This window comes from Meles meles, chromosome 10 (assembly GCF_922984935.1).
Source record: "Meles meles chromosome 10, mMelMel3.1 paternal haplotype, whole genome shotgun sequence".
NCBI lineage: Eukaryota > Metazoa > Chordata > Mammalia > Carnivora > Mustelidae > Meles > Meles meles.
The window spans coordinates 70,509,738-70,531,422 of NC_060075.1; the positions used below are offsets into that span (position 1 = coordinate 70,509,738).

A 21,685-nucleotide genomic window follows, 5' to 3' on the forward strand; every position below is an offset into this window, starting at 1 on the left:
CATTGTATATTTTGTTGGTAATAATGCCGATAAAAAGAAATTCCTGAAAAAATATTATGAATGTCTTCATTATTTAATAACAATTTAAGTCATTAAATGTGTCTAATTTTGTGTACATAATATTTGAAAATCTCTAAACACACCATGTTGAAAGAGTTGTTCCATGTTTTGTCCTGAAATCACTTCCCTTTAAAACAAACTTTTAACAATATTTTGCATGTTGCTTCAGTTTTCCCAGAAATTTCTAAAAAAGTGAAACTCTTCTTTAGTGTAAAAATTATTGAAAGTATATCTCATTATTTGTCTATCTTGTGCCTTTCCTCTTTGTTTCAGTGTACACTATTTTCTCGAAGGTGCACTCTGATCGGAATGTATACCCGTCCGCAGGTGTCCTCTTTGTTCATGTTTTGGAAAGAGAGTATTTTAAGGGGGAATTTCCACCTTACCCCAAGCCTGGTATGTTCTCAGTGGGGGAAAAAAGTGTTTAATTTACTAAATTTTTTTTTTGTTCAGTGTCCATAATTTAGATGATTTTTGATCAAATATTATTAACATTGTTTGAAATGGTCTGTATATGTGACAAATTGGTTGTTGTAGGACATTTCTAATTTTAAGATTAGAAATTTAATTACAGAAGGAAATAATTCATTTTTGGATTTTTTAAAAAAATACTTATTTCTAGTTTTCCAGTGTTGAGTTTTGTGCATCCGACAAATGACCTACCTACCTGTGTTTGCATAGAAATAATTGTAGCTGTACAATTATTATTTTCTGTATTAAGACTTAGATTAGTAATGTACTTACACAGTACATTGATCATTGCAAGACCAAACACATGTTTTAGAAGAGAATGAACTATGGTATTAAAGAATTTTCAAGGAAGGTTTTACAATATGAGATAATTTTATATAACTTCATAATAATATAATGGAGATTAATTTTCCTTCAAAATAATACCAATTATGATGCTTTATTTAATTCACCATCGTTTTAAATTATGTTACGTTGGATTGTCACAAATGCCATCAAATTAATGAAGATATAGAAAGAATAGCAAGAAAAAAATGTTGTTATTATAACTCATAAGTAACAAAAAGGAGTTTTCTGAAAATTACAGCATAGAATTCATATAAATATTATTTTCATAGATTATATGATGAATAACATACCTGAAAAGAGTCATAGAAAATAGTTGACTGTGTTCTCACCAGCAGTAAGAAAAAGTAATCTTTTCATCAGTTATTTTAAAAATGTTTTTTTATGTGGCAGTCTGTGTTTGCAAAACTATGTAGCTGAACCTTTTGAACAGTAGCTCCAACATTTGGGAAGAAAATATGTAGGTAAGAGCATAGTTTCTGGAATCAGCTGAGATTAAATTCTAATTTCACCATTTGAGAAGTTACTTAACATGAAAAATTACATATCCCATCATTAAAATTAGGGTTAGTAATAAACACTTTATAGGTGTGTTTGACAATCAGGTGAAATTGTGCCTGTCGAGGCCAGGAACATTCTAACAAATGATGCTATTATTACTGTTTCTTAGTTTCGGTTCTTTTGGATTTAGCAACTCGTTCTCCAAATTTTAGAATTACATTATTTTTGTTTTGATGACCCTTTTATAATTTTGAGCTATCCCTTGAGATTAGTTTGATAGTGTCCAGAGTTTTATGAAAGAAAGTCTTCTCAAGAGAATGAATACATCAGCATGATTAGGGGATTTTCCTGAAAGATAGTTGTCTCATTGGCAGAACTTTCACACTCCTGTGTGACCAAAAAAAAAAAAAAAAAAAAAAAAAGAAGAAGAAGAAGAAGAAAAGAAAACAAAATTTCCAAAGACATTGTATGACTGTTTTCTTTGTTGCATGGGATTTCTAGGCAAACTAAATAACTAAAAAGATTTTTTCTTTACTTGAGGCTCTAATCTATCTAAATTCCCAGATGGATTTTTTTTTTTTTTGGTGTTTATTTAGTTTGCTACAAATATAAGAAAAGATTTTAGAAATATTTTGATTGAAATGATGAAGACAGCATGTGTGAAAGTAACTTTTATGTCTTTAACTCTGTGCTTCTTATCTAGGTGAGATTAGTAATGATCCTATAACATTTAACACAAATTTAATGGGTTACCCAGACCGACCTGGATGGCTTCGATATATCCAAAGGACGCCATATAGTGATGGAGTCCTATATGGGTCTCCAACAGCTGAAAATGTGGGGAAACCAACAATAATTGAGGTAATTTAATTAGAAAGAGCAGAATTATATTTTGGGGGTTTTGTGATTTTAGTTTCAATTGTTTGAAATTAAAATTATATCACAGTGGTTTTCAGTATTTTGTGCACAGAAACACATTAGGTAACATTTGGAAATGTACCATTCCTTTCTGTTCATCTACAAAGGTCTTTGTTTTAGTTTTTATATATTAAAAAGAGTGATCTAAATTAGGGGAAACCATTTAAAGACATTTTAAAAAGGTAGATTATTATAATAAGAATTCCATTTAAGAAAATAAATACAAACTTAAAACACTTATTTGCTTTATATATTAATTTCAGATTTTCATGTTCACTGAGATAAAGTCTTTATACAGAGATCTGATGAGCCTCTACCATGTGCTAGGTATTATGATAACTGCTGGTGGTAGAAAGATGAGTAAGAGGTGAGCCCTGTCATGAGTCTGGTCCAGTCACTGAAGCACTGGAATGGAAATCCATTCTTAGCCAACATCGTTATAACTACTCTAATTAGAAGATACTGTTTGATGCAGAATCGTAAAAGGGTAAATAGGAATTAACTTCACACGTAGAAGGAAGGTTGTCTTAGTCAGCAAAACAACACGTCAAAATCTTGGAGGTATGAACAAAACCACATGATCTCTGAGAACTCTAATTGTGGCTGGTAGACGGGACACACCCCAGAGGGCAAAACAGAGGTGTTGATGTTGATAGGGGTAGATCTTTGAGGGGTTTCTAAGCCGTGCTGAGAGGTTTGACCTTTATTCTGGAGGAATGGGTGGTATTAGAATTCATCAGATTCTAGCCTAGCACCTAACATCTTACCTGGAAGGTATTAGAAATTAGAAAACAATACTAATACTGAGCCTTTAATGGGAATTAATACATTTTAAAAAATAAATGGATATAAAATCTAGACGTGTTTCCTCGTCTATTCTACCCACCAAAATCAGAATTACAATGGCAGTTAATGGCAGGAGAGTCCTTTATGTCCTAATTTCTACAGGAACTTAGATTCCAATTTAACTGATCAATTTCATAAAGGTTTAGTAGTGGTGACTAGGGCATCACCATAGGACCTATAAATGGAATTTCCAGGAGCTTGTACAGGTCCTGAGTGGTATGGTTTCTATGTGGTATAAACCCTTAGGGAATTACATGCTTTGAGTTTTTCTCCAGAGTTTTAACCAGCCGTAGACTTCCACGTCCGCCAAGAGAAGGTGTTTCTTCCTTTGAGTTGAAGTTTGTATTAACAGGACTTTTTGATGATTTCTATTAATAAATCTGATTCCTTAAGATAATATATAGATACAGAAATAGAATATATAGACCCCTGCATCTATATAGATATAGAAAATATAGATAGAAGAAAGTTATTTTGAGTTATTGTCAAAATAATTTTTAAAAATATTCAGTGAAATTTTAGGTTATTTACCTAAAATAAGAGCAAATGTCATTTTTTAAATGGGAAAACACAGAGGAATTCTATTTAAATTGAAGAGCTAAACAAGAATGAACCCTTCCACTACATCTGTTACAGAATATATTAGAAATCCTAGCCAGTGCAGTAAAGAAAGAAAAAAGTTTTAAATCTGTACGTATTTAAGGAAAGAAATAGAATAGTCAGTGATACAAAGAGTCTACAGACTACTGAAATTTTAAGAAAGTCTAGCAGTCAGCTATAGGCTCAATATAAAAAATTTGGTTTTATTTCTGTACATGAAAAACAAGTATTGAGAAAATAAATGTTTTTAAAAGATACCATTTTTAATAACAACAAAATCATAAGGCACTTAGAATAAATCTAACAGAATGTATGAAAAGTTTGTATGGAGTGAGTCATAAAATGTAAGTGACACTAAGATTATATAAGTGAAAAAGTAGTCATCCCTTTAGGGATAGAAATACTCGAAATCATGAAGGCATCACTTCCCCCTAACTGATCTATAGATTCGATGCAATTCCAATAAAAATTGCAATAGGTTTTTTCATGAAACTCATGTCAACTAATTCTAAAATTTGTAAAGCTGATAAATGGCCAAGAACAATCAAGCTACTCCTAAAGAAGAAAAAAAGGGGGAAAGGTTTCTTTCCTTTCCAGATATCAAGATTTACTGTAAATCTATAGTAACTATCATAAGGTTGTATTGATGCAGAGATAGACAAATTAACCAATTGCTAGAATAGAGAGCCCAGAAACGGATATATCAACATAAGGAACAACAATGTATATCAGAAGAGATGGTACCACGATGATTAGGGAAAAGGACATCTATTGAATGGTGCTCAGAGAACTGGTTTGCCCTATGGCAAACATAAAATTAGATTCTTACTTCATAGGAAATGCAAAACTCAAGTCCACATAGTTTAAGGATCTGAACATGAAAAGCAAAATTTTAAACCAGTATATGAAAATATTGAAGAATATTTTTCTGAGTTTGGGGTAGGGAAGCACTTCTTAAGTAATACCTACATATTTTTACTTGAGAAAAAAGATTGAGAAATTTTACTACATTAAACTTGTCAGTTGGTGTTCATCAAAACAAACTATTTAATAAATAGACAACCTACGAACTGGGAGAAGTTATTTTAAAAAATATATAGCTGGCTAATGATGTGTATCTAAAATAGAAAAAAGGACTCCTATAATAAGACATGAACATCAGAAATAAGACATGAACAGACATTTCACTAAAGACAAAAGTGATCATAGGTAAAGACACTTACTCTCATCAGTAATGAAAAATGTTCAAATTAAGACCACAATGAGAATTTTACCCTTGGTAAAAAGTCATTGAGGGTGGATATGAGGATTGGATAAGTATTTTGGAAAACAGTATCGTATTGAATATTTCACATAGCTGAGTATCACTGTACCCTATGATCCAGCAGTCCCACTTCTAGGCATATCCCCCAAAGAAACATTTACAAACGTCCTCTGAAGGGATGGACAATTATGCTTAAGGAACAATGTTTGTATAGCAAAACGTTGGCTATCCACAGAACAGTGGAGACCCAAAAGTCTCTCAGCACAAGAACAGATACAAAAATTCATCAGCAGAATGGATTTTTTAAAAATGGGGCCTTTTCAAACAGTGAATTAAAAAAAAAATTTTCTTAGTAGAGTTGACACACAATGCTACATAGTTTCAGGTGTACAACATAGTGATTTGACAATTCTCTAGTTACGCTATACTCAGCACAAGTGAAGTACCATCTGTCTCCATACAACTCTATTACAAGTCATTGAATGTTTACAGCAACAGTGAATGTCAGCTTGCCCAACAACATAGATAAATGTTGTAAACATAATGTTGAATAAAAAAACAAATCCCAAAAGACTACACAGAGTTAAACATTTTTTTGGAGCTCAAAAAACAAGCAAACTGAATAACGGATTATAAGCATACATGCATTTATGATAAGACTATATTTAAAATAAATGGGATGATAAAAATAAAACTCAAAATGTCTACTTCTGGTTGAAGAGAGGGATAGGAGAGAAACACCTGGGTTGAGCCAGGATTCTCAGAGGTTTATGATGTTTTTGTACTGTACTACTAACATAATGTTATGAATATGTCAAATAATATGCTAAAAAGATAATGATGAAAATTTAGCATCGGTTTCATTTAATGTAAGTAGTGATTTATCTGTAAATAACATTTCTTTATTCATATATAGTAACATATTTACAGTATTTAAAAATATTCTATTAATATAGTCAAAAAGAGTTTTGTATATCTTAAACTCATATTTAATCAGATAACCCCCTGATTAATTTATTCTGTAGATATTTATTAAGCATCTGAAATAGATCAGCCACTGTTCTAGAAATGAGGGATCAAAAAAATGTACACACATGATACCTCTCTGCTACGAAGGGCTTCACATCGTCAGGATAAGTAAAATTTGATTGAAAATGTTACTGTATTTAAATATCTCATTAGAAGTGACAGAAGGACTGCATTCTGTTATAGCTGTTAAAATTAAACTTCAAATATAAATTCAGATAACAAAATTCTCTTCCTAATTTGTGAAACATACTTTGCCCTCTTCAGTAACCTGTGACTTTAAAAAAAATAAAATTTATGAATTTATAATAACGAAATTTGTGATAATTATGGCTAGACATAAAATCTTGCCACTAACTAGAAAATATCTAATGTTTTTGAGTTTTAGCCATGAGCTCGTCTAACAAATAGTAGAAAATGGATACTTTTTTTCCTTTGAGAGTACGATTAAATTTTATGCAGGGTAAACCTTTAAAATCATGAAGATTCTCAAGTCTTTTTTGCTTCGTTTCAGTCGCTTCTTGGTGAACAATAGTTCCTGATTTATTTTAATGACTCGTCTTAATTTTAGTGTCCTTAGTGAACCCCGTTGATTACGTGTCCCAACAGATAGCAAGAAGGAAGTCATTAAATTCAACAGAAATTTGACAAATTGGGGACAGAGAAATCCTTTTAACTTTGTGCAATAATATGCTTTTCAGAATATGTACTTTGAAATATTTGGAATATTTTAAATATTTGGAGTATTTCCAAATATTTATTTGTTTATTCCAAAATTCCGGTGATTTATTTGTCGTTTCAAATTTATCTTATTTCCGATAAGTGTGATTTCTTTTGTTTAAAGCTCAGATACGACACTGTAAAAATCTATTTATTTTTAAATGGGGAAGATTGTTCTTTTTTATTTGAGTCAGTTTTGTCCCGCTCTCTCATCTCAGTGCTCACTCCAGCTGGAGTCACTGCCAGGAGGCTGGTGTTGGGACGCTGAGACTATTACACGGTCATTTGTTGTTTTTGAGGTACTGCAGACCTGTCTGAGTGATTTAATATCTGTTATGAAGTTAATTATTCCTTAATTTTTGAAGCCATATCCTGTTGTTGGCCTTTGCTTTGTTTGTTGTTTGCAGTGGCTGTTTCTGAGTTGACTTTGATGTAAGTTCATTGGCTCTGCAAATGTTTACTAATATTGGACTCTACAAAGGGATTGATTTGTGTTTTGGGGCATAAGCCTTATAGACTATGATCCTCACTGCTCTACTCCTATCCTAAGGGAGATATGATTTCTAAGGGGTCCTTCATGCATATTTTGACTGGATGGTGTGCAGTTTAGTACCGAATACAAGCAACACAGAAGAGAAGCTTTTTTTTTAAAAAGTACTTCTTAGCATAAATCCTCAAGCTCCATTGAAAAGTACGAAAATGTATTGTGTTTTTTGTTTTGTTTTGTTTTTGAAACCTTAGACTGGCAGCGGTAAGTAATTTCTAATGGTTAATCCATTTACTAATGACGCATCTGCATTGCTGCTAGCACTTAACGGTCTTCCGTAAAAGGGTCTTTCTGATTTTAACTTTTTGTTTTAGCATGTTAAATAGACTTGCCTAATTATTTATTTTCCCATAACATTGCTAAAAGCTCTGAGTTGTTCTTGCCTGGAGAAGGCACATTTTGTGAGTACATAAATAATGAAAATGGAAAGAACGACAATTTGTTTTCATTTTGTCCTTAATGAATTCTGTTTCCCAAATAACATTTCACTTCTTTAATATGATTTTCTTTTTCTAATAGATAACTGCCTACAATAGGCGTACCTTTGAGACTGCAAGGCATAATTTGATAATTAATATAATGTCAGCAGAAGGTAGGTATGGAAGATATGTGGCTGATCGTTTTCTTATTTGCAAGAAGTATTTCATTATGGTTTATATCTGTGCAAAATACAGTTAAAGGTTTTCAGGTACCACATACCTAATGTCACTAACAAAATGGTAATGTGTAGAAAAGAAACCCAAGCAATCTGTAACTGGTTATATAATATCATGATGGGTGATGGCTCTGAGAAGCTCAGACTAGAGAGCCAAGCACATAAGCCACTTACCTCTGCAGGCTCTCATTTCATCTTCTGCAAAATGAGACTAAGACTAGCATTTCTCTCCCAAGTGTGGGGTAAGGAAGCAGTCCATGAGTTAAGGATTGAAATGTGCTTAACACACAGCTGAGCACAGGATGCACGATCAGTACTTAGTAGCTAGTTTTATAATTTTACTTTGAAACTGATCATTGGTAGTGGTTTAACTGTATGTGAGGACAGAGAGTTGTTGATGGAAATAAACTGGAATTTGGGTCACAGTCTCCTTCCTAAATAGCTAATCATGCATTGTCTGAGTCCATCAGCAATTTGGAGTTACATATATGTGAATGGTAAGTGATTCCCAAGGAAGGTCAGGGACATGGGGAATATTCCAAGAATCGTGCTCTCAAATAGTCTGATCTGATTTTGGCATTTGATTGGGAAAAATACATACTGCTAAAAATCTTGTAGTTAAAATTTATATATCATGGGATATGTCTCTTTGCCCTAGATATCATTTCTGAGGGTAACAGGAGGAGAATGGACACAGCATTTGTACCCCTAAAATTCGTAAAACAATTGTGCACCCTTAATAGGTCATTCAGAGTTCTATTTGCTAGTACAATTAAATGAGCAAACATGAAACATTTTATTAGGACCTACTAATTTGGAATTTGTGGTAGTTCAGTAAAGGTTGAGTTAAAAATTGCCTTTATACTATATGAAGGAAAGTAATTTCTATAGACTTGATACTGCACAACATAACCTGGTAGATTGCTTCGAGATTATGAACCCTTTTACGTGAGTTCTTCCCCAGGTATTTTGGCAGTATCAATTGCAGACCACAAATAGGCCAGTTTAAAGTTTAAAGTGGCCTTCATATATGAAAAGCAAGTCAAAATGCCAGTTCTGTGGGCCTGGACAGAAGATTCCCTGTCCCCTTTTCTACTTCCCAAGGCCTTTTGGTAGGTATTCCTGCTTGGAATAGGAAGACTTTTGCCCCCACCTTCAATTGTAATTAGATGCTTGCATCCAATATCCATAGTGGGATCCATAGTGGGATACCACTAATGATCAGAATCATCACAAAACTCCCTCTCTCCTTAGGAGCTGCTCAGTGTAGTGAAATGGTTACCTGACAGTGCGCTTAGATCACTGATGTCACCATTATGTTCCCAAGGGGGGGGGGGTCCCCATTCTCAGGTACAGGAGCCCCTATAGACAGAAGGACAGGCTGGTCTACAGTTTGAACTTCCTTCTCGAGTCTGATCTCAGTTCTGGTAGATACAGAATACAGAATACAGGTGTTTGATATGCAGGGACCCGTGTTCAAGCCGATACTAATGGAAGACTGCTAGACCTCTGCAGGATTGGAGGTTGGCTTTACAGGCTATTCATCTGCATCGGGGATTCTGAAGATGGGCTGGTCAGGGAGGAACACCAGATGGGATTTGGAAGCCTCTGCTTTTATCTCAGGCAGAGCTGCCCTGCTGCCTTTTATATATGAAAACCAGTGAACCAGGTAGCATGCATCTATCTGTGCTGGTCTGGATGGACCGTCTTCGGGCAGGAGGATAGACACATCTTTAAGCAGGGCCTACAAACACACCATTTTCCCCAGATGAGGTTAGCAAAAGAAACAGCAAGAGTGGCATTTCAGGATAATCATGCTCCGTCTGACTCCCTGCCCAGCTGTCTCCTGCTCTGGGAGACCTAATGGGAAATTAGTCATGTAGCATCACAGAGCACGAAGCTCAAGGAAAGGACATAGAGTGATTCTCTAAATTGGGTTGAGAGCCTCAGAGGCCTGCCACCAATCTGTTGGCCTACTGTTCCCTTGGCCCCTGTGATGTCCAAATATAGCAGGCATGGGATTTCCCCAAAGTTAGAAAGCTCCTATGACTCATCTTTGGGAGGGTTGGCAGTAGTGCTTGGCGCGGTAGACGGCCGGCAGCTGCTCGGCCCAGAGCCTCTAAGGGTGTGGTGGCAGCGGGTCTCAGAGAGGAGCCACGAAGCAGGGTCACATGGATTAGGAAAAACCAAGTAACAGTTCTCCAAAAAGGAGCATTGAAAATAGGAAAGCTGTTTTGCATGCTTCTTTAGAAAAGTGGGTATAAAAACACTGAGTGAAATGAATGGATGATAGACTTCTAGCACACTCAAAACTATCTTTGGTATTATTTATAAATATTATTTATTGCCAGGAAACTGTTCTTCATGACATATTTATGCATGGCTGTTTTTCAGTATGGAGAAAAATGTGGCATGATTAAGCTACTGTTTATCTATATAAAACAGGAAATGTATCTGTATAAAACAGGAAACTTATCTACATAAAATAGCATAAATATATCATATTTTAGAAGACTGCAGATGGGCCATACATCAAACAAATCTAACAAAATCACAAGCAGGATAAATGGCAGTGTAGAAGATGAAGGAAGAACCTTCTGTGATTAGAGTCATGAAAAAACTTTAGGAAGAGACACCGCACTCCAGAAAACTCTCTTGAAAAATTCTAAAGCCTGAACCTCTTCTCTTCCCCTGACTTTAGCTCTGGCATCAGGCATCCTTTAGTATTAAGGAGGCTTCATAAGAAACAAGGTCATCATGATTTCAGTTATTTATTGTGTAATTTTTAGTTTTTACTTAATTATTGAATAAGAGTGTAATACCTTACAGATCTATGAGTTTTAAGGAACTACATCAGAGGATAAATGTAGGCTTTAAATGTGTGTATAGTCCAGAAACAATTTCTTTTCCTTCTGAGGTAAACAACTTGTTCATATTATTTATCATAATTGCTAAAGTTTACTATTTTATAAGTTCTTATTCTAGGCTGGGAGCTCCACTGAGCACTTTGTATACAGTCCCCTTTAGCTTAGATAAAAATCATCTGAGGCAAGTTCAAATGATGGTAAAATCCTGGGCCCCTCTACAGATCGGTTCCTCCTCTGAAAATACAGGGCGAGTACTGACTCACCTTCGGGTTGTGAGTATTAAATGGGATAATTCATCGCAATCCCTTTAGCTTGGCCCACCTCATGGTAAGTACTCTAAAAAAGGTAGCCTTTATTATTATGGAAATATTATTAAAGAAATAAAAGTTATTCCTTAATAGAACAATCAGAATGTAGGAAATGATTTTTTTTAATTAAAGAGTAACATTTGAGAAACTGAAATACAAATGAGCTTTGAACAATGCAGGGGTAAGGGTGCTGACCGTGAGCAGTTGAAAATCTGTGTATAACTTTTAGTTCCCAAAAAACTTAATTACTAATAGATTACTGTTGACCAGAATACAAATGAGCTTTGAACAATGCAGGGATAGGGGTGCTGACCGTGAGCAGTTGAAAATCTGTGTATAACTTTTAGTACCCAAAAAACTTAACTACAGTAGATTACTGTTGACCAGAAGTCTTACTGATGATGACATAAATAAGTCTAATTTTGTATGTTACATGTATATTATATACTGTATTCTTATAACAAAGTGAGCTAGAGAAGAAAATTTAAGAAAATCCTAAGAGAAGATACATTTACAGTACTGTATTATATATTAAAAAATCCACATATAGGCGGACCCACATAGTTCCAACTCTGTTGCTCAAGGTTCAACTGTAAATTCTGTTTCTTTCCATCCTACTTTGTTATACCCAGATAGTCTGAATTGGACATTGGTTACTTTAAAATAAATATTAGGGGCGCCTGGGTGGCTCAGTGGTTTAAGCCGCTGCCTTCGGCTCAGGTCATGATCTCAGGGTCCTGGGATCGAGTCCCACATCGGGCTCGCTGCTCGGCAGGGAGCCTGCTTCCTCTCACTCTCTCTGCCTGCCTCTCTGCCTACTTGTGATCTCTCTCTGTCAAATAAATAAAATCTTTAAAAAAAATAAAATAAATATTAATTTAAAAATCTTTAGAGGGAAAGTTTGATGAGATACTGAAAAGGAAAAAAGCTAAATCTCTAATAACATGAGATGTGGAATTTTGTGGGGAATTAAAAATATAATTCTCTAGAATATTTAATTATGAAGTGATCAAAAGGGTGAAATTGTTGTGATTTCAGATTTCTTTTGGAACATAGTTTGTTTTAGCATGCTCTAAAAGTAATGTGTTAGCATGCTCTAAAAAAATCAGTAATATTGCAGATTAAAAAGAAGATATTTCAAATTATACATAAACAACTCACAAGTAATTACAGATATTTTGTAATTGTTGAGGCACAGAGCAACATCCTTCCCAAAGAGAGAAGTCTTATTTGGGAAGGATGTTGCTCTGCGCCTCAACTTTCTCTGTTCAAATGAACATAGCACTACCTAAGGTTGTAACAATTAAATAAGACAATGTCCTTGAAACAAGATCTGTCAATTTGAAAACACTACGAATACAAAACGTTGTCCCTACTCATGGAGGGTTCTGGAAATGCTTCTACCTGGGTACCTTGGCAGAGGAGGAGACTGACAGGTCACTGACAAAATGGAGACAGACTTGGCAGTTTTTTCTTTTGTGGCCAAATCCTATAATTATAAATTGCTCCACTATCCCTTGGATTTGATTACACTGTAGGTGAAATTTTGTGTCAAATGTATGTCATGTCTTTAAATATGTCCTTAGTTGTACAGAAAGCCTTTAAAGTCAATATTAATAGTGTTCCCAAAGCCAGGATTATGACAGAGATCAACAAATCTCGAATTGTTCTTTTGTTTCTCTTTCAAAAGACAACTTCATTAAAGATATGCATACCCTTTTCCACCAAAATTAGACTTCCCGTTACCATACCAAGCAGAATTCTTCATTAAAAACATGAATGTAGAAGAAATGTTGGCCAGCGAGGTTCTCGGAGACTTTCTTGGGGCAGTGAAGAACGTGTGGCAGCCAGAGCGTCTGAACGCCATAAACATCACGTCGGCCCTGGACAGGGGCGGCAGAGTTCCACTTCCCATTAATGACATGAAGGAGGGGTAAGCAGACCTTTATCTCATTCCCTTAAATATGCATTTTGAACTCTGGTGGTCTTATCAAATTTATTATAGATGGAAGATGGCCTATTGCATTCTTTTTAATAAGAAGTAGGTGTTGTAAAGATAGGGGAACACTAGCAATTTTCTGTATTGACAGAGGTTATGTTAATGGTTCTTTATATCTGACATTCCAGGTCCTGTGAATTCTAATTGTAGATCAGGATCAGCATCATAAATTATAGCACTGAGTCTTTTGTACCTTCCTTAGAGAAGCTGATTATTTAGGGCCCTGCATTTCAAAGGAAATTGATGCCCCAGTTATCAGCTGCAGGATACTCAGGCTGCTGTAACTTTATTCTAGGAAACTATTTCTTCGCCTTTAACATTCTTTCCACCATGTGTCGGTGATGGATGGCTGGAGTGGATTTGAAACCTATTCCTGAAGCCTGGCCTTGTCAATCATGAGCTGGGTGACATTGGGCAAATGCTGCACTCCTCTGTGCCTCGATTTCCCCCTTTCTCCAAGGGGTACTTTTTTCTACTCCATACGTTTGAGAGGGATTTGTCTGTTCTCATGCTTTACAAAGTACGACTTAGACCCTTGTAGGGTTTAAGAAACACTTTTTATGCCCGGGTACATTGAGAGGATTGAACGTCAATGTCGAATCAAACTGATCTTTAATTTTTAACGTATAGGTTGAAGCAGATCTGCCATTTTTTTTAACCCTATAAATGTATGGAATACAGAATAAATCACAGTTTCTATAGCACATCCTTTTCCAATCCCTCCTTTGTCCGTGTACATGGGAACATTTTTATACAGATGACATCTAGAGTACCTACATTAATAAGAATTAAATTTAAGGGCAGCATTAAAGGAGAACTGTGTTGGAAATGAGGGAAGATATCACAAACAGACATAGATGAAGTATGAGAGAGTAGGCAGAAGAGGGATAAGGGATAAGCAGTGAGCTGTGAAGTCCAACTTACAAATTTCAGAATTAAATTGTAGCTTGTGTGTTACAGTAATGGATTTTGAAGTCAGTCAAGCACGCATCGAAGTGCTTTGAGAAAAAGAGTTGCTTTATCTCTTGGTCTATCTGTTGGTTGGTTTTCTATATGAAACCATAATTTTAGAGCTCACATTTATTTTGACTTCAGCTTTCCAACATGAGTCTCTGTCCCACTGAGTAATTAAAGCAGAACCGTGGGAAATGACGAACAGGGAATCTCCCCAGAAAACATTCTCCCAATATGAAGTCTTTTCAATAGTTTCTTAAAGTCATATGTTCCACGATGATTGTTGAAACAGTGACCAAAAGATGGTGGAGGAAAGCAGCCTGAAAACCAGGCACTGGTAGAGTTTTGCCTTGTTGTGCTCTCTTCTGGACTTCCTCTTCCCTATTCTGTCACATAGGCTGCACCCACAGAGGCCCTTTTAGAGACAATTGAACTAAAAACTCTCAGAACCCGACTCTGACCTAAAACAGTGCTTCCCAACCATGTCTTGCCCAAAAATTGCCAGTAGTGCTTTAATAAGAATATAGCTATGGCTGCCTATCTATAATCTATAATATAATATGTAATGTATTAATTTATAGTATGTTTATATAGATAAGTTATCATATATAATTATCTATTAAAGAAATAAATTAATTAAATAATTAAATCGGTTAAGTATCTGGTCTTCATCTCAGCTCAGGTCCTGATCTCAGGGTTGTGAGTTCAAGACTGCATTGGGCTCCACACTCAGTAGTTACAAAATATAGATAGATAGATAGATACATACATACATACATAGATACATGGATAGGTAGATGGGTTGGTTGGTTCCCGGCTTCTGCTTCCCCCTAGACATTCTGAATCTTTGAGTCGAGGGCTGGGCCTGAGCATGCGACTCTAAATTAAGAACAGAATTTTTGTCCTCCAAGTACTTGCTAAAGAATTCGGTCATTAGCTGACCCCCCAGCACCTGCTAGAGGGCGGCATGTGCTGTCAGATATTTGAGAGAGTCAGTCCCATGGCATTTATTTGGACCCTGTTGTCTCAGATCCCTTCCCAACTTGAAATGCTTTCCATGAGTTTTAATTTAATGTTAAGCCGTAACCTTTACAAAGTATTCATAAGATAAGTCTTTTAAAATAGCATTTCTATAAATTGTACCTAATACCAACCCTACTGCTCCAATGTCCCTATATGAACACCAAGGAGACACGATCATACTTGAGTATAGTTCCAGAAGAAAAAAAAAATTGTCCCCACGAATGATTTTGCACATTTCCTTCAGTTATTATCTAATGCCATCGTAACAAAACTAACTTTTTGCCCTGTCGCCTTAAACTTAGAAACAAAACGCCGTGCTTGGCTAACTCATCTCTTGTGTCATGCTTTCTTCTTGTTGATGTATATTGTAATACTTCCTTTACTTTATAAACTTTTTGTCTCCCTACTTTGTTTTGAAAATAACGTGGGCTACAAATCCCTTTTTAAAATGAAATCTTGAAGAAAATAAAAAGCTACCGTCAGACATAGCCAAGGAATTCCATCCCTCTCTTTTCTAAGATTTTATTTTGAAAGATTATCATATGCTTCCAAGGTATTAATTGAACATCTGACAAAGTATCCTGCTTAATACTCAGTAACAAAAATCTCAGATCTCTGATAAAAAAAAACAAAGGAATAAAACCTCCATGAAGTTATCTTCTATCACTCATGGCGGCCACAGTCTACTAAATTTTTTCCCGTAGTTGATCTATGTAGTCAAACACACAGCAGATGAATAGGAGAAACTCTCAGTGGTAGGACCATCCGAGAAGGTGCCCTGGCCTTCCCCAGCCAAAAGGTCCATTGAGTGTCCATCATCAGGAGCCCACTCTGTAGCATCCTACGTCCTCATCCCTTCCTCACATGCGTTCGTTTACCTCTGCACTCACTGACAGCTTTCAGACTTCTAAATCTAACAGAAAACAATTACAAAGATTGACTTCAAAGTCAGTAAGCTCCTGCAAAAGAAGTCTGAGCCTTCTGAAAAGATTGGCCTTCCCCTGCCAGACCCATAACCCCGGCAACTGTGCTCCCTCTGGGTGCGGTCTCTGTGCTGCTTTTGCTCCAGAGACTCTGCCAGAGGCTAAGGACGGGTGGCTGCATTTAGCCTGGGATGAAGCCGGTGGAAAGAGGAGCAGGTTCATGTTTCATTCTAGGCACGGCTTCGCTGCCAAGCCGGGGTGAGTGATGTGGTGTAAACGGCGGCTATGCAGGGAATGATGGGGTGTGAGGATTAAAGAATATACTCACTTTTCATAAGAGATTGTCAAACCTGCCACGATTTCCTCTGGTTACCAAAGCGTGTGGATCTAACCTCAGTCAGCAAAGAGAATCCTCGTTTATTCGTTAGACAATCTCACAAAATGCTCCCTCTAATTAATTGTTTGCTTTCTGCCCTATAAAGGCCTCAGTGACAAATTAAACTTGAGGAAGAGAATGTAAGTCAGTGGATGCCAAATACTGCTCTGATGCAAGGTCATGATCCTGGGCCAGGCCGTAGTGCTCTGCTGAATTTGCCCCCATGTTTGGTGACTTATAAGATTGTCCTTTATTCTTAAGGAACTTTCCTCCTACACTTTTGATGCAAATATTCTTTTATGGAAGGGTGGTGATATAGGTTAGGAACTTCTAAAAAGAGCCTTTAATAATGTAAAAATTGGAAGCCCATATAAATTCACTTTTTAAAAAAAGACTATTTATTTATTTATTTGACAGACAGAGATCACGAGCAGGCAGAGAAGCAGGCAGAGAGAAAGGAAGGGAAACAGGCTCCCTGCTGAGCAGAGAGCCTGACGCGGGGCTCGATTCCAGGACCCTGGGATCACGACCTGAGCTGAAGGCAGAGGCTTGAACCCACTGAGCCACCCAGGCGCCCCCATATAAATCCACTTTTAAAAGTATAAAAATAAACCGATACATGAAATCAGTGTGACTATATGTCTAAAATCTATTCTGTGTTCTACACATAGATTCACATATCAAGTATTTTTATTGGGGAGTAGTATATTAACCTTACTAATTGACCGGACAGGTAATCGGATAATTAAAAAGCCGTGTTGTACATACCACTGTTGAGGTATTCACGGAGTGTTTCTTCCTCACTTCAGGTCCGTGCCTGGAAAGGGTTCATAGAGGAGGTAAAGATCTGAGTTTCAAGCATACAAATTAACTTGCTCAAAAAATAACGAAGAGAGATTCTAGATAGAGGGGTCAGCTTGGGCAAAAGCCTTGAGGTAGGAGGAAGTCTGATGGATTTGGAAACCTATTTCATATGGATTTGGGGGACAGGGATCCAGAAGTGGTAGTTACAAAGGAGGCAAACCCCAGACCAGGTAAGGCCTTGCATACCAGGAAGAATTGTTCGGATTTTATTCCAAAGCATTAGGGGCATTTGCAGAAAATAGCACATGGTTCAAAGAGTAGACAAAACCCAAATGCCTCCTTTGTGTAAGAAGGAAGATCTCTCTCTCTCTCTCTCTCTTTCTCTCTCTGTCTCTCTGTCTCTGTCTTTGTCTCACTCTCTCTCTGACACACACACACACACACACACACACCCCACACACCCCCCCCCCCCCCCCCCGCCAGAAGGGTCTGACCCTTGCAAGCCAGTTCCCTCTTCAAATAATGTATTCCTTCTCCAAGGAAGAGGAGCAAGCAAGTAGTAGAACTAGAGTCTGGAACTGTCCTCTCTTTTCTTTTTTAATTCTGCATTCCATCTTTTCTTTAGTTTAACTTATTCTTTGTTTTTCATCTTACCTTTGGTCGATTGATTGCAGATATGCACAGAAGTGGTGTGGGGGACAGAGGGCAGGAATCTTAGCGCATTTTCTTCTAAGAGCTCGAGTGTTCCCAGGCAACAGGTAACACATGGACACATTCTTCTCTAAACTGTCTTTTATCTCCACAAAATCAAGAATCAACCACATTCATTGCTTGGACAATTAGGTTAAATATGCAATCATTGGATGCATTGATCTGGCAGAGAATCTGGCTAAAAAAGGCAGAGTTTTGACTTAATCTTTTTTTTCCTAACCTGTTACTTAGTTTTCAACATTGTATGTGTAAAGGCCGCAATGAATGTGTTCCACCTCAGGGGAAGTTGAATTGTTCAAATTGGAAGAAAAGACTCCTTCGTAAGGAACAAATTCCACCCATGTGAATGGATTCTTGGGGGTCTGAGGCACCATGTTTCGTCAACATTGCTTGAGAGCCTCGAACTCGGCAGCACGTTCCCATCTCATCTGTTTACACCTTTGAAAGTTTGAAAATGCGTGGCTAAGGTCATAAAGATAACAATCACCTTTGTTTCACTTTATAAAAATTTTAAGTTTCTTCATGTCAAGAAGCTAGCTAAAAGGAAAACAGATTATGAAAAATGTGATTTTAGTATGTATCACATTAGGTTATTCATAGCCACATACAAAATTTTTTTAAAGCCATCTTGTTGAAACTTACTGGCTCTACAAAAGAAACAATAAATACACATTTTTTTTTTTTTTGAGCCTGCAAGGCAAATCTAATATCTCCTTCTCTCGAGCATGGCATTTGTAGTCTGTTTGCATTTTATATATTAACTTACAGATTTTCCTAGTATTCTGGAGATATAATTGACATATGGCATCATACAAGTTTAAGTTGTACAACATAATGATCTGATGTATGTACATATTGCAAAGCGATTACCATAATAAGTTCGGTCAACATCCATCACCTCATGTAGTTACAATTTTTTTTTCTTGTGATGAGAACTAAGATCTACTCTCTTAGCAACTTTCAAATATACAGTGCCTTATTTTTAAAAACTGATATAATGCTTTTTATTCATTCATTTATTCTTCAAATAGGCTCCCTGAGGACAGTGAGAAAGACTGGGTTCAAAGAGAATCCTTAAGGGGCTGTTGCTTCATGCCCTGTGGAAAGCAATGGCGATCAGAACTAGGGTGTAAGGGAGATGGAACAAAGTGGACAGGTGCATGTGAGAGTTCTTTTGGGGTAAATGTCAGAGACTGATGATGGATTGAATATGTGGAAAGAAGGACGGGAGTCAAAGATGATGGTGCTTGAGCATCTGGCCATGCCAATCATTGGGAGAGAAGATGGAAAAGGAGGAACAGGTGAAGGTGGGGTGGGGTGACGATGAGCTCAGTTCGGAACATATTAAGTTTGTGAAGCCTATGGATCATCCAAGGAGAGATGAAAGTAATTTGGCAGTATGTGTCAACTGTCAGAAAAATGTTTCTACTTCTAGGCATCTCTTTTAAGATAGTAACATTAAAGAATTGCACAGAGATAGTCTTTGCAATATTATTTATAACATTAAAAAAATTGGAAGCAACTTACATGTCCGACCCTGAAGTAATTGTGAATAAATCACATGCACTTAAAAAATTATATTGCCATAAATCTGTAATTACAAAGACTGTACAATATGGAAAATGCTTATGACGCATTAAAGGAAAAAACAGGGTACAAAATTGTATTTTGGAGATGATTGCAATTAGGTTAGAATATATGCATTTGAAAAACATTTTGCAAGGTACATTGGAAAATGAAGATAGTTATCTTAGTAATATAAATTAGTTCTGTTTTATATCCCAGGTTTTATGTAATGTTTTTATATTCCTTTCATAATTTGAGTAAAAAAAAAAAAATCTCAAAGCGTCAAAACTCTAGCCCATTTATGTTATCTTGAAGCGAATTAATTTAAAATCTTACTAATTGTAAATGCAAATCAATGTCATGTTAAAGCAAGTTAATAGTTGTAAAAATACTCATCTTATTTCTGTATTTATAAGTATAATGTCACAATTATTAAGGAGATATATGGTCTTGGTTAGGCAGTTCATAAGGGAATAGAATTTGACTTTATGTGAAGCTTACAATTAAGAACTTATTTTAAATGGAATATATTTATACTCACTGATCATTTAAATACCTTACCAGTGGTTTCTCATATATACTTTTGTTCTGAATTTTTAATTTTTATTTTCCTCTTTAGCTTTAGCCCATTATATACTATTTATCTACTGAAGGCACCATGATTTTTGAAAAAAAAGTTCCTTCAAATGAATCTCAAGTCAAAATATAAATTGGACATAAAGAACAACCAAATGAGTTTGTGTAGTCAAACTCTGGGACACAGTTGTCAACTCAAGGTGTGGGTTCATACTTACATTGACATAGCTTTGAATTTTTGCGATACTTTCACTTACTATCAGTTTTAAAAATAACAGATTTATTGAGATGTAATTCATATACTATACAATTCACCTATTTAAAGTATGTAACTCGATGGATTTTAGCTTGTTCACAAAGTTGTGCAGTCTTTATCACAATCAATTTTAGAATAATTTTAGAATAATTATATCATCCCAACTCCATCCCATACCCATTGGCAGCCACTTACCACCACCACCACTCCCCACCCCACCAACCCTAGGCAACTACTGTTTACTTGCTATCCTTATAAATTTGCTTGCTGTGGACATTTCATACGAATGGAATCATACCATATGTGGTCTTGTGTGACTGACTTCTTTCACTTATCCACAGTATTGTTTTCAGGGTTCACCCCTATTGTAGCACATATCGATACTTCATTTGTTTTTATGGTTGAGCAATATTTGGTTGTATGGATGTTCCACCTCTTATTCGCTCATCAGTGAGCATTTAGATGGTGTCCACTTTCTGACTACTGTGAGTACTGTTGCTATGACCACTCACGTACAAGTCTTTGTATAGACATCTATTTTCATTTCTCTTAAAGTATATACTTAGAAGTGAAGTTGCTGGTTCATATGGTAATTCTGTATTCAACCTTTTGAGGAACTTCCAGACTGTTTTCCAAAGCAGAGGCACCATTTGACATTGCCATCAGCAGAGTAGGAGAGTTCCAGTTTCTCCACATCCTCTCCAGTGCTTCTTATTATCTGTGTTTTTTCTTGTAGCCATCCTAATGGATGTGAAACAGTAGTTTTGATTGTGGTTTTGATTTCTCTTTTGCTGAGGGCTGAGGGTGTTGGACATCTTTTCTGCACTTATTGGACCTTGTGTAATTCTTTGGAGAAATGTCTATTCAGGGCCCTTGCCATTTTTTAAATTGGATTGTCTTTTTGTTATTGAGTTGTAAGAGGCACTTACATATTGTAAATACAATTTCCTTATTAGATATATGATTTGCAAATATTTCTCTTATGTCATGGGTTACCTTTTCACTTTCCTGATGGTGACCTTTGGAGCACACTATTTTTAATTTAGGTAAAGTCCAGCTCATCTAGTTTTTTCTGTTATTGCTGAAACTTTTGGTATCATAGTTAAGAAACTACTGCCTATTTCAAAGTCATGAAAATGTATGCCTTTTTTCCCTCAGAGTTTAACAGTTTTAGCTCTTACATTTAAGTCACTCGTCTATTTTGAGTTAATTTTCTCCTGTGGTATGGGGTAGAGGCCTAGCTTTATTCTTTTGCATGTGGATACCCTGTTGTGTCAGGACCATTTGTTCTAAAGACTGTTCTTTCTGCCATTGAATTATCTTGGCACTTGTGACAAAAATCAATTTACTAAATGCAAGAGTTTATTCC

At 36.0% G+C, this 21,685-nt stretch overlaps 1 protein-coding gene across 7 annotated transcripts in view; it reads left to right on the forward strand.

The window, feature by feature from the left end:
* Positions 1–21,685, forward strand: part of SGCE (sarcoglycan epsilon) — a 66,960-nt gene that overhangs the window by 26,097 nt on the left and 19,178 nt on the right. For all 7 annotated transcript variants that reach the window (XM_046021450.1, XM_046021451.1, XM_046021454.1 and 4 more), the window contains exons 2-5: positions 334–456; positions 2,081–2,238; positions 7,818–7,890; positions 12,863–13,061. In XM_046021450.1, coding sequence (XP_045877406.1) covers positions 334–456; positions 2,081–2,238; positions 7,818–7,890; positions 12,863–13,061 — 553 coding nt within the window. The remainder of the gene's footprint in view (positions 1–333; positions 457–2,080; positions 2,239–7,817; positions 7,891–12,862; positions 13,062–21,685) is intronic.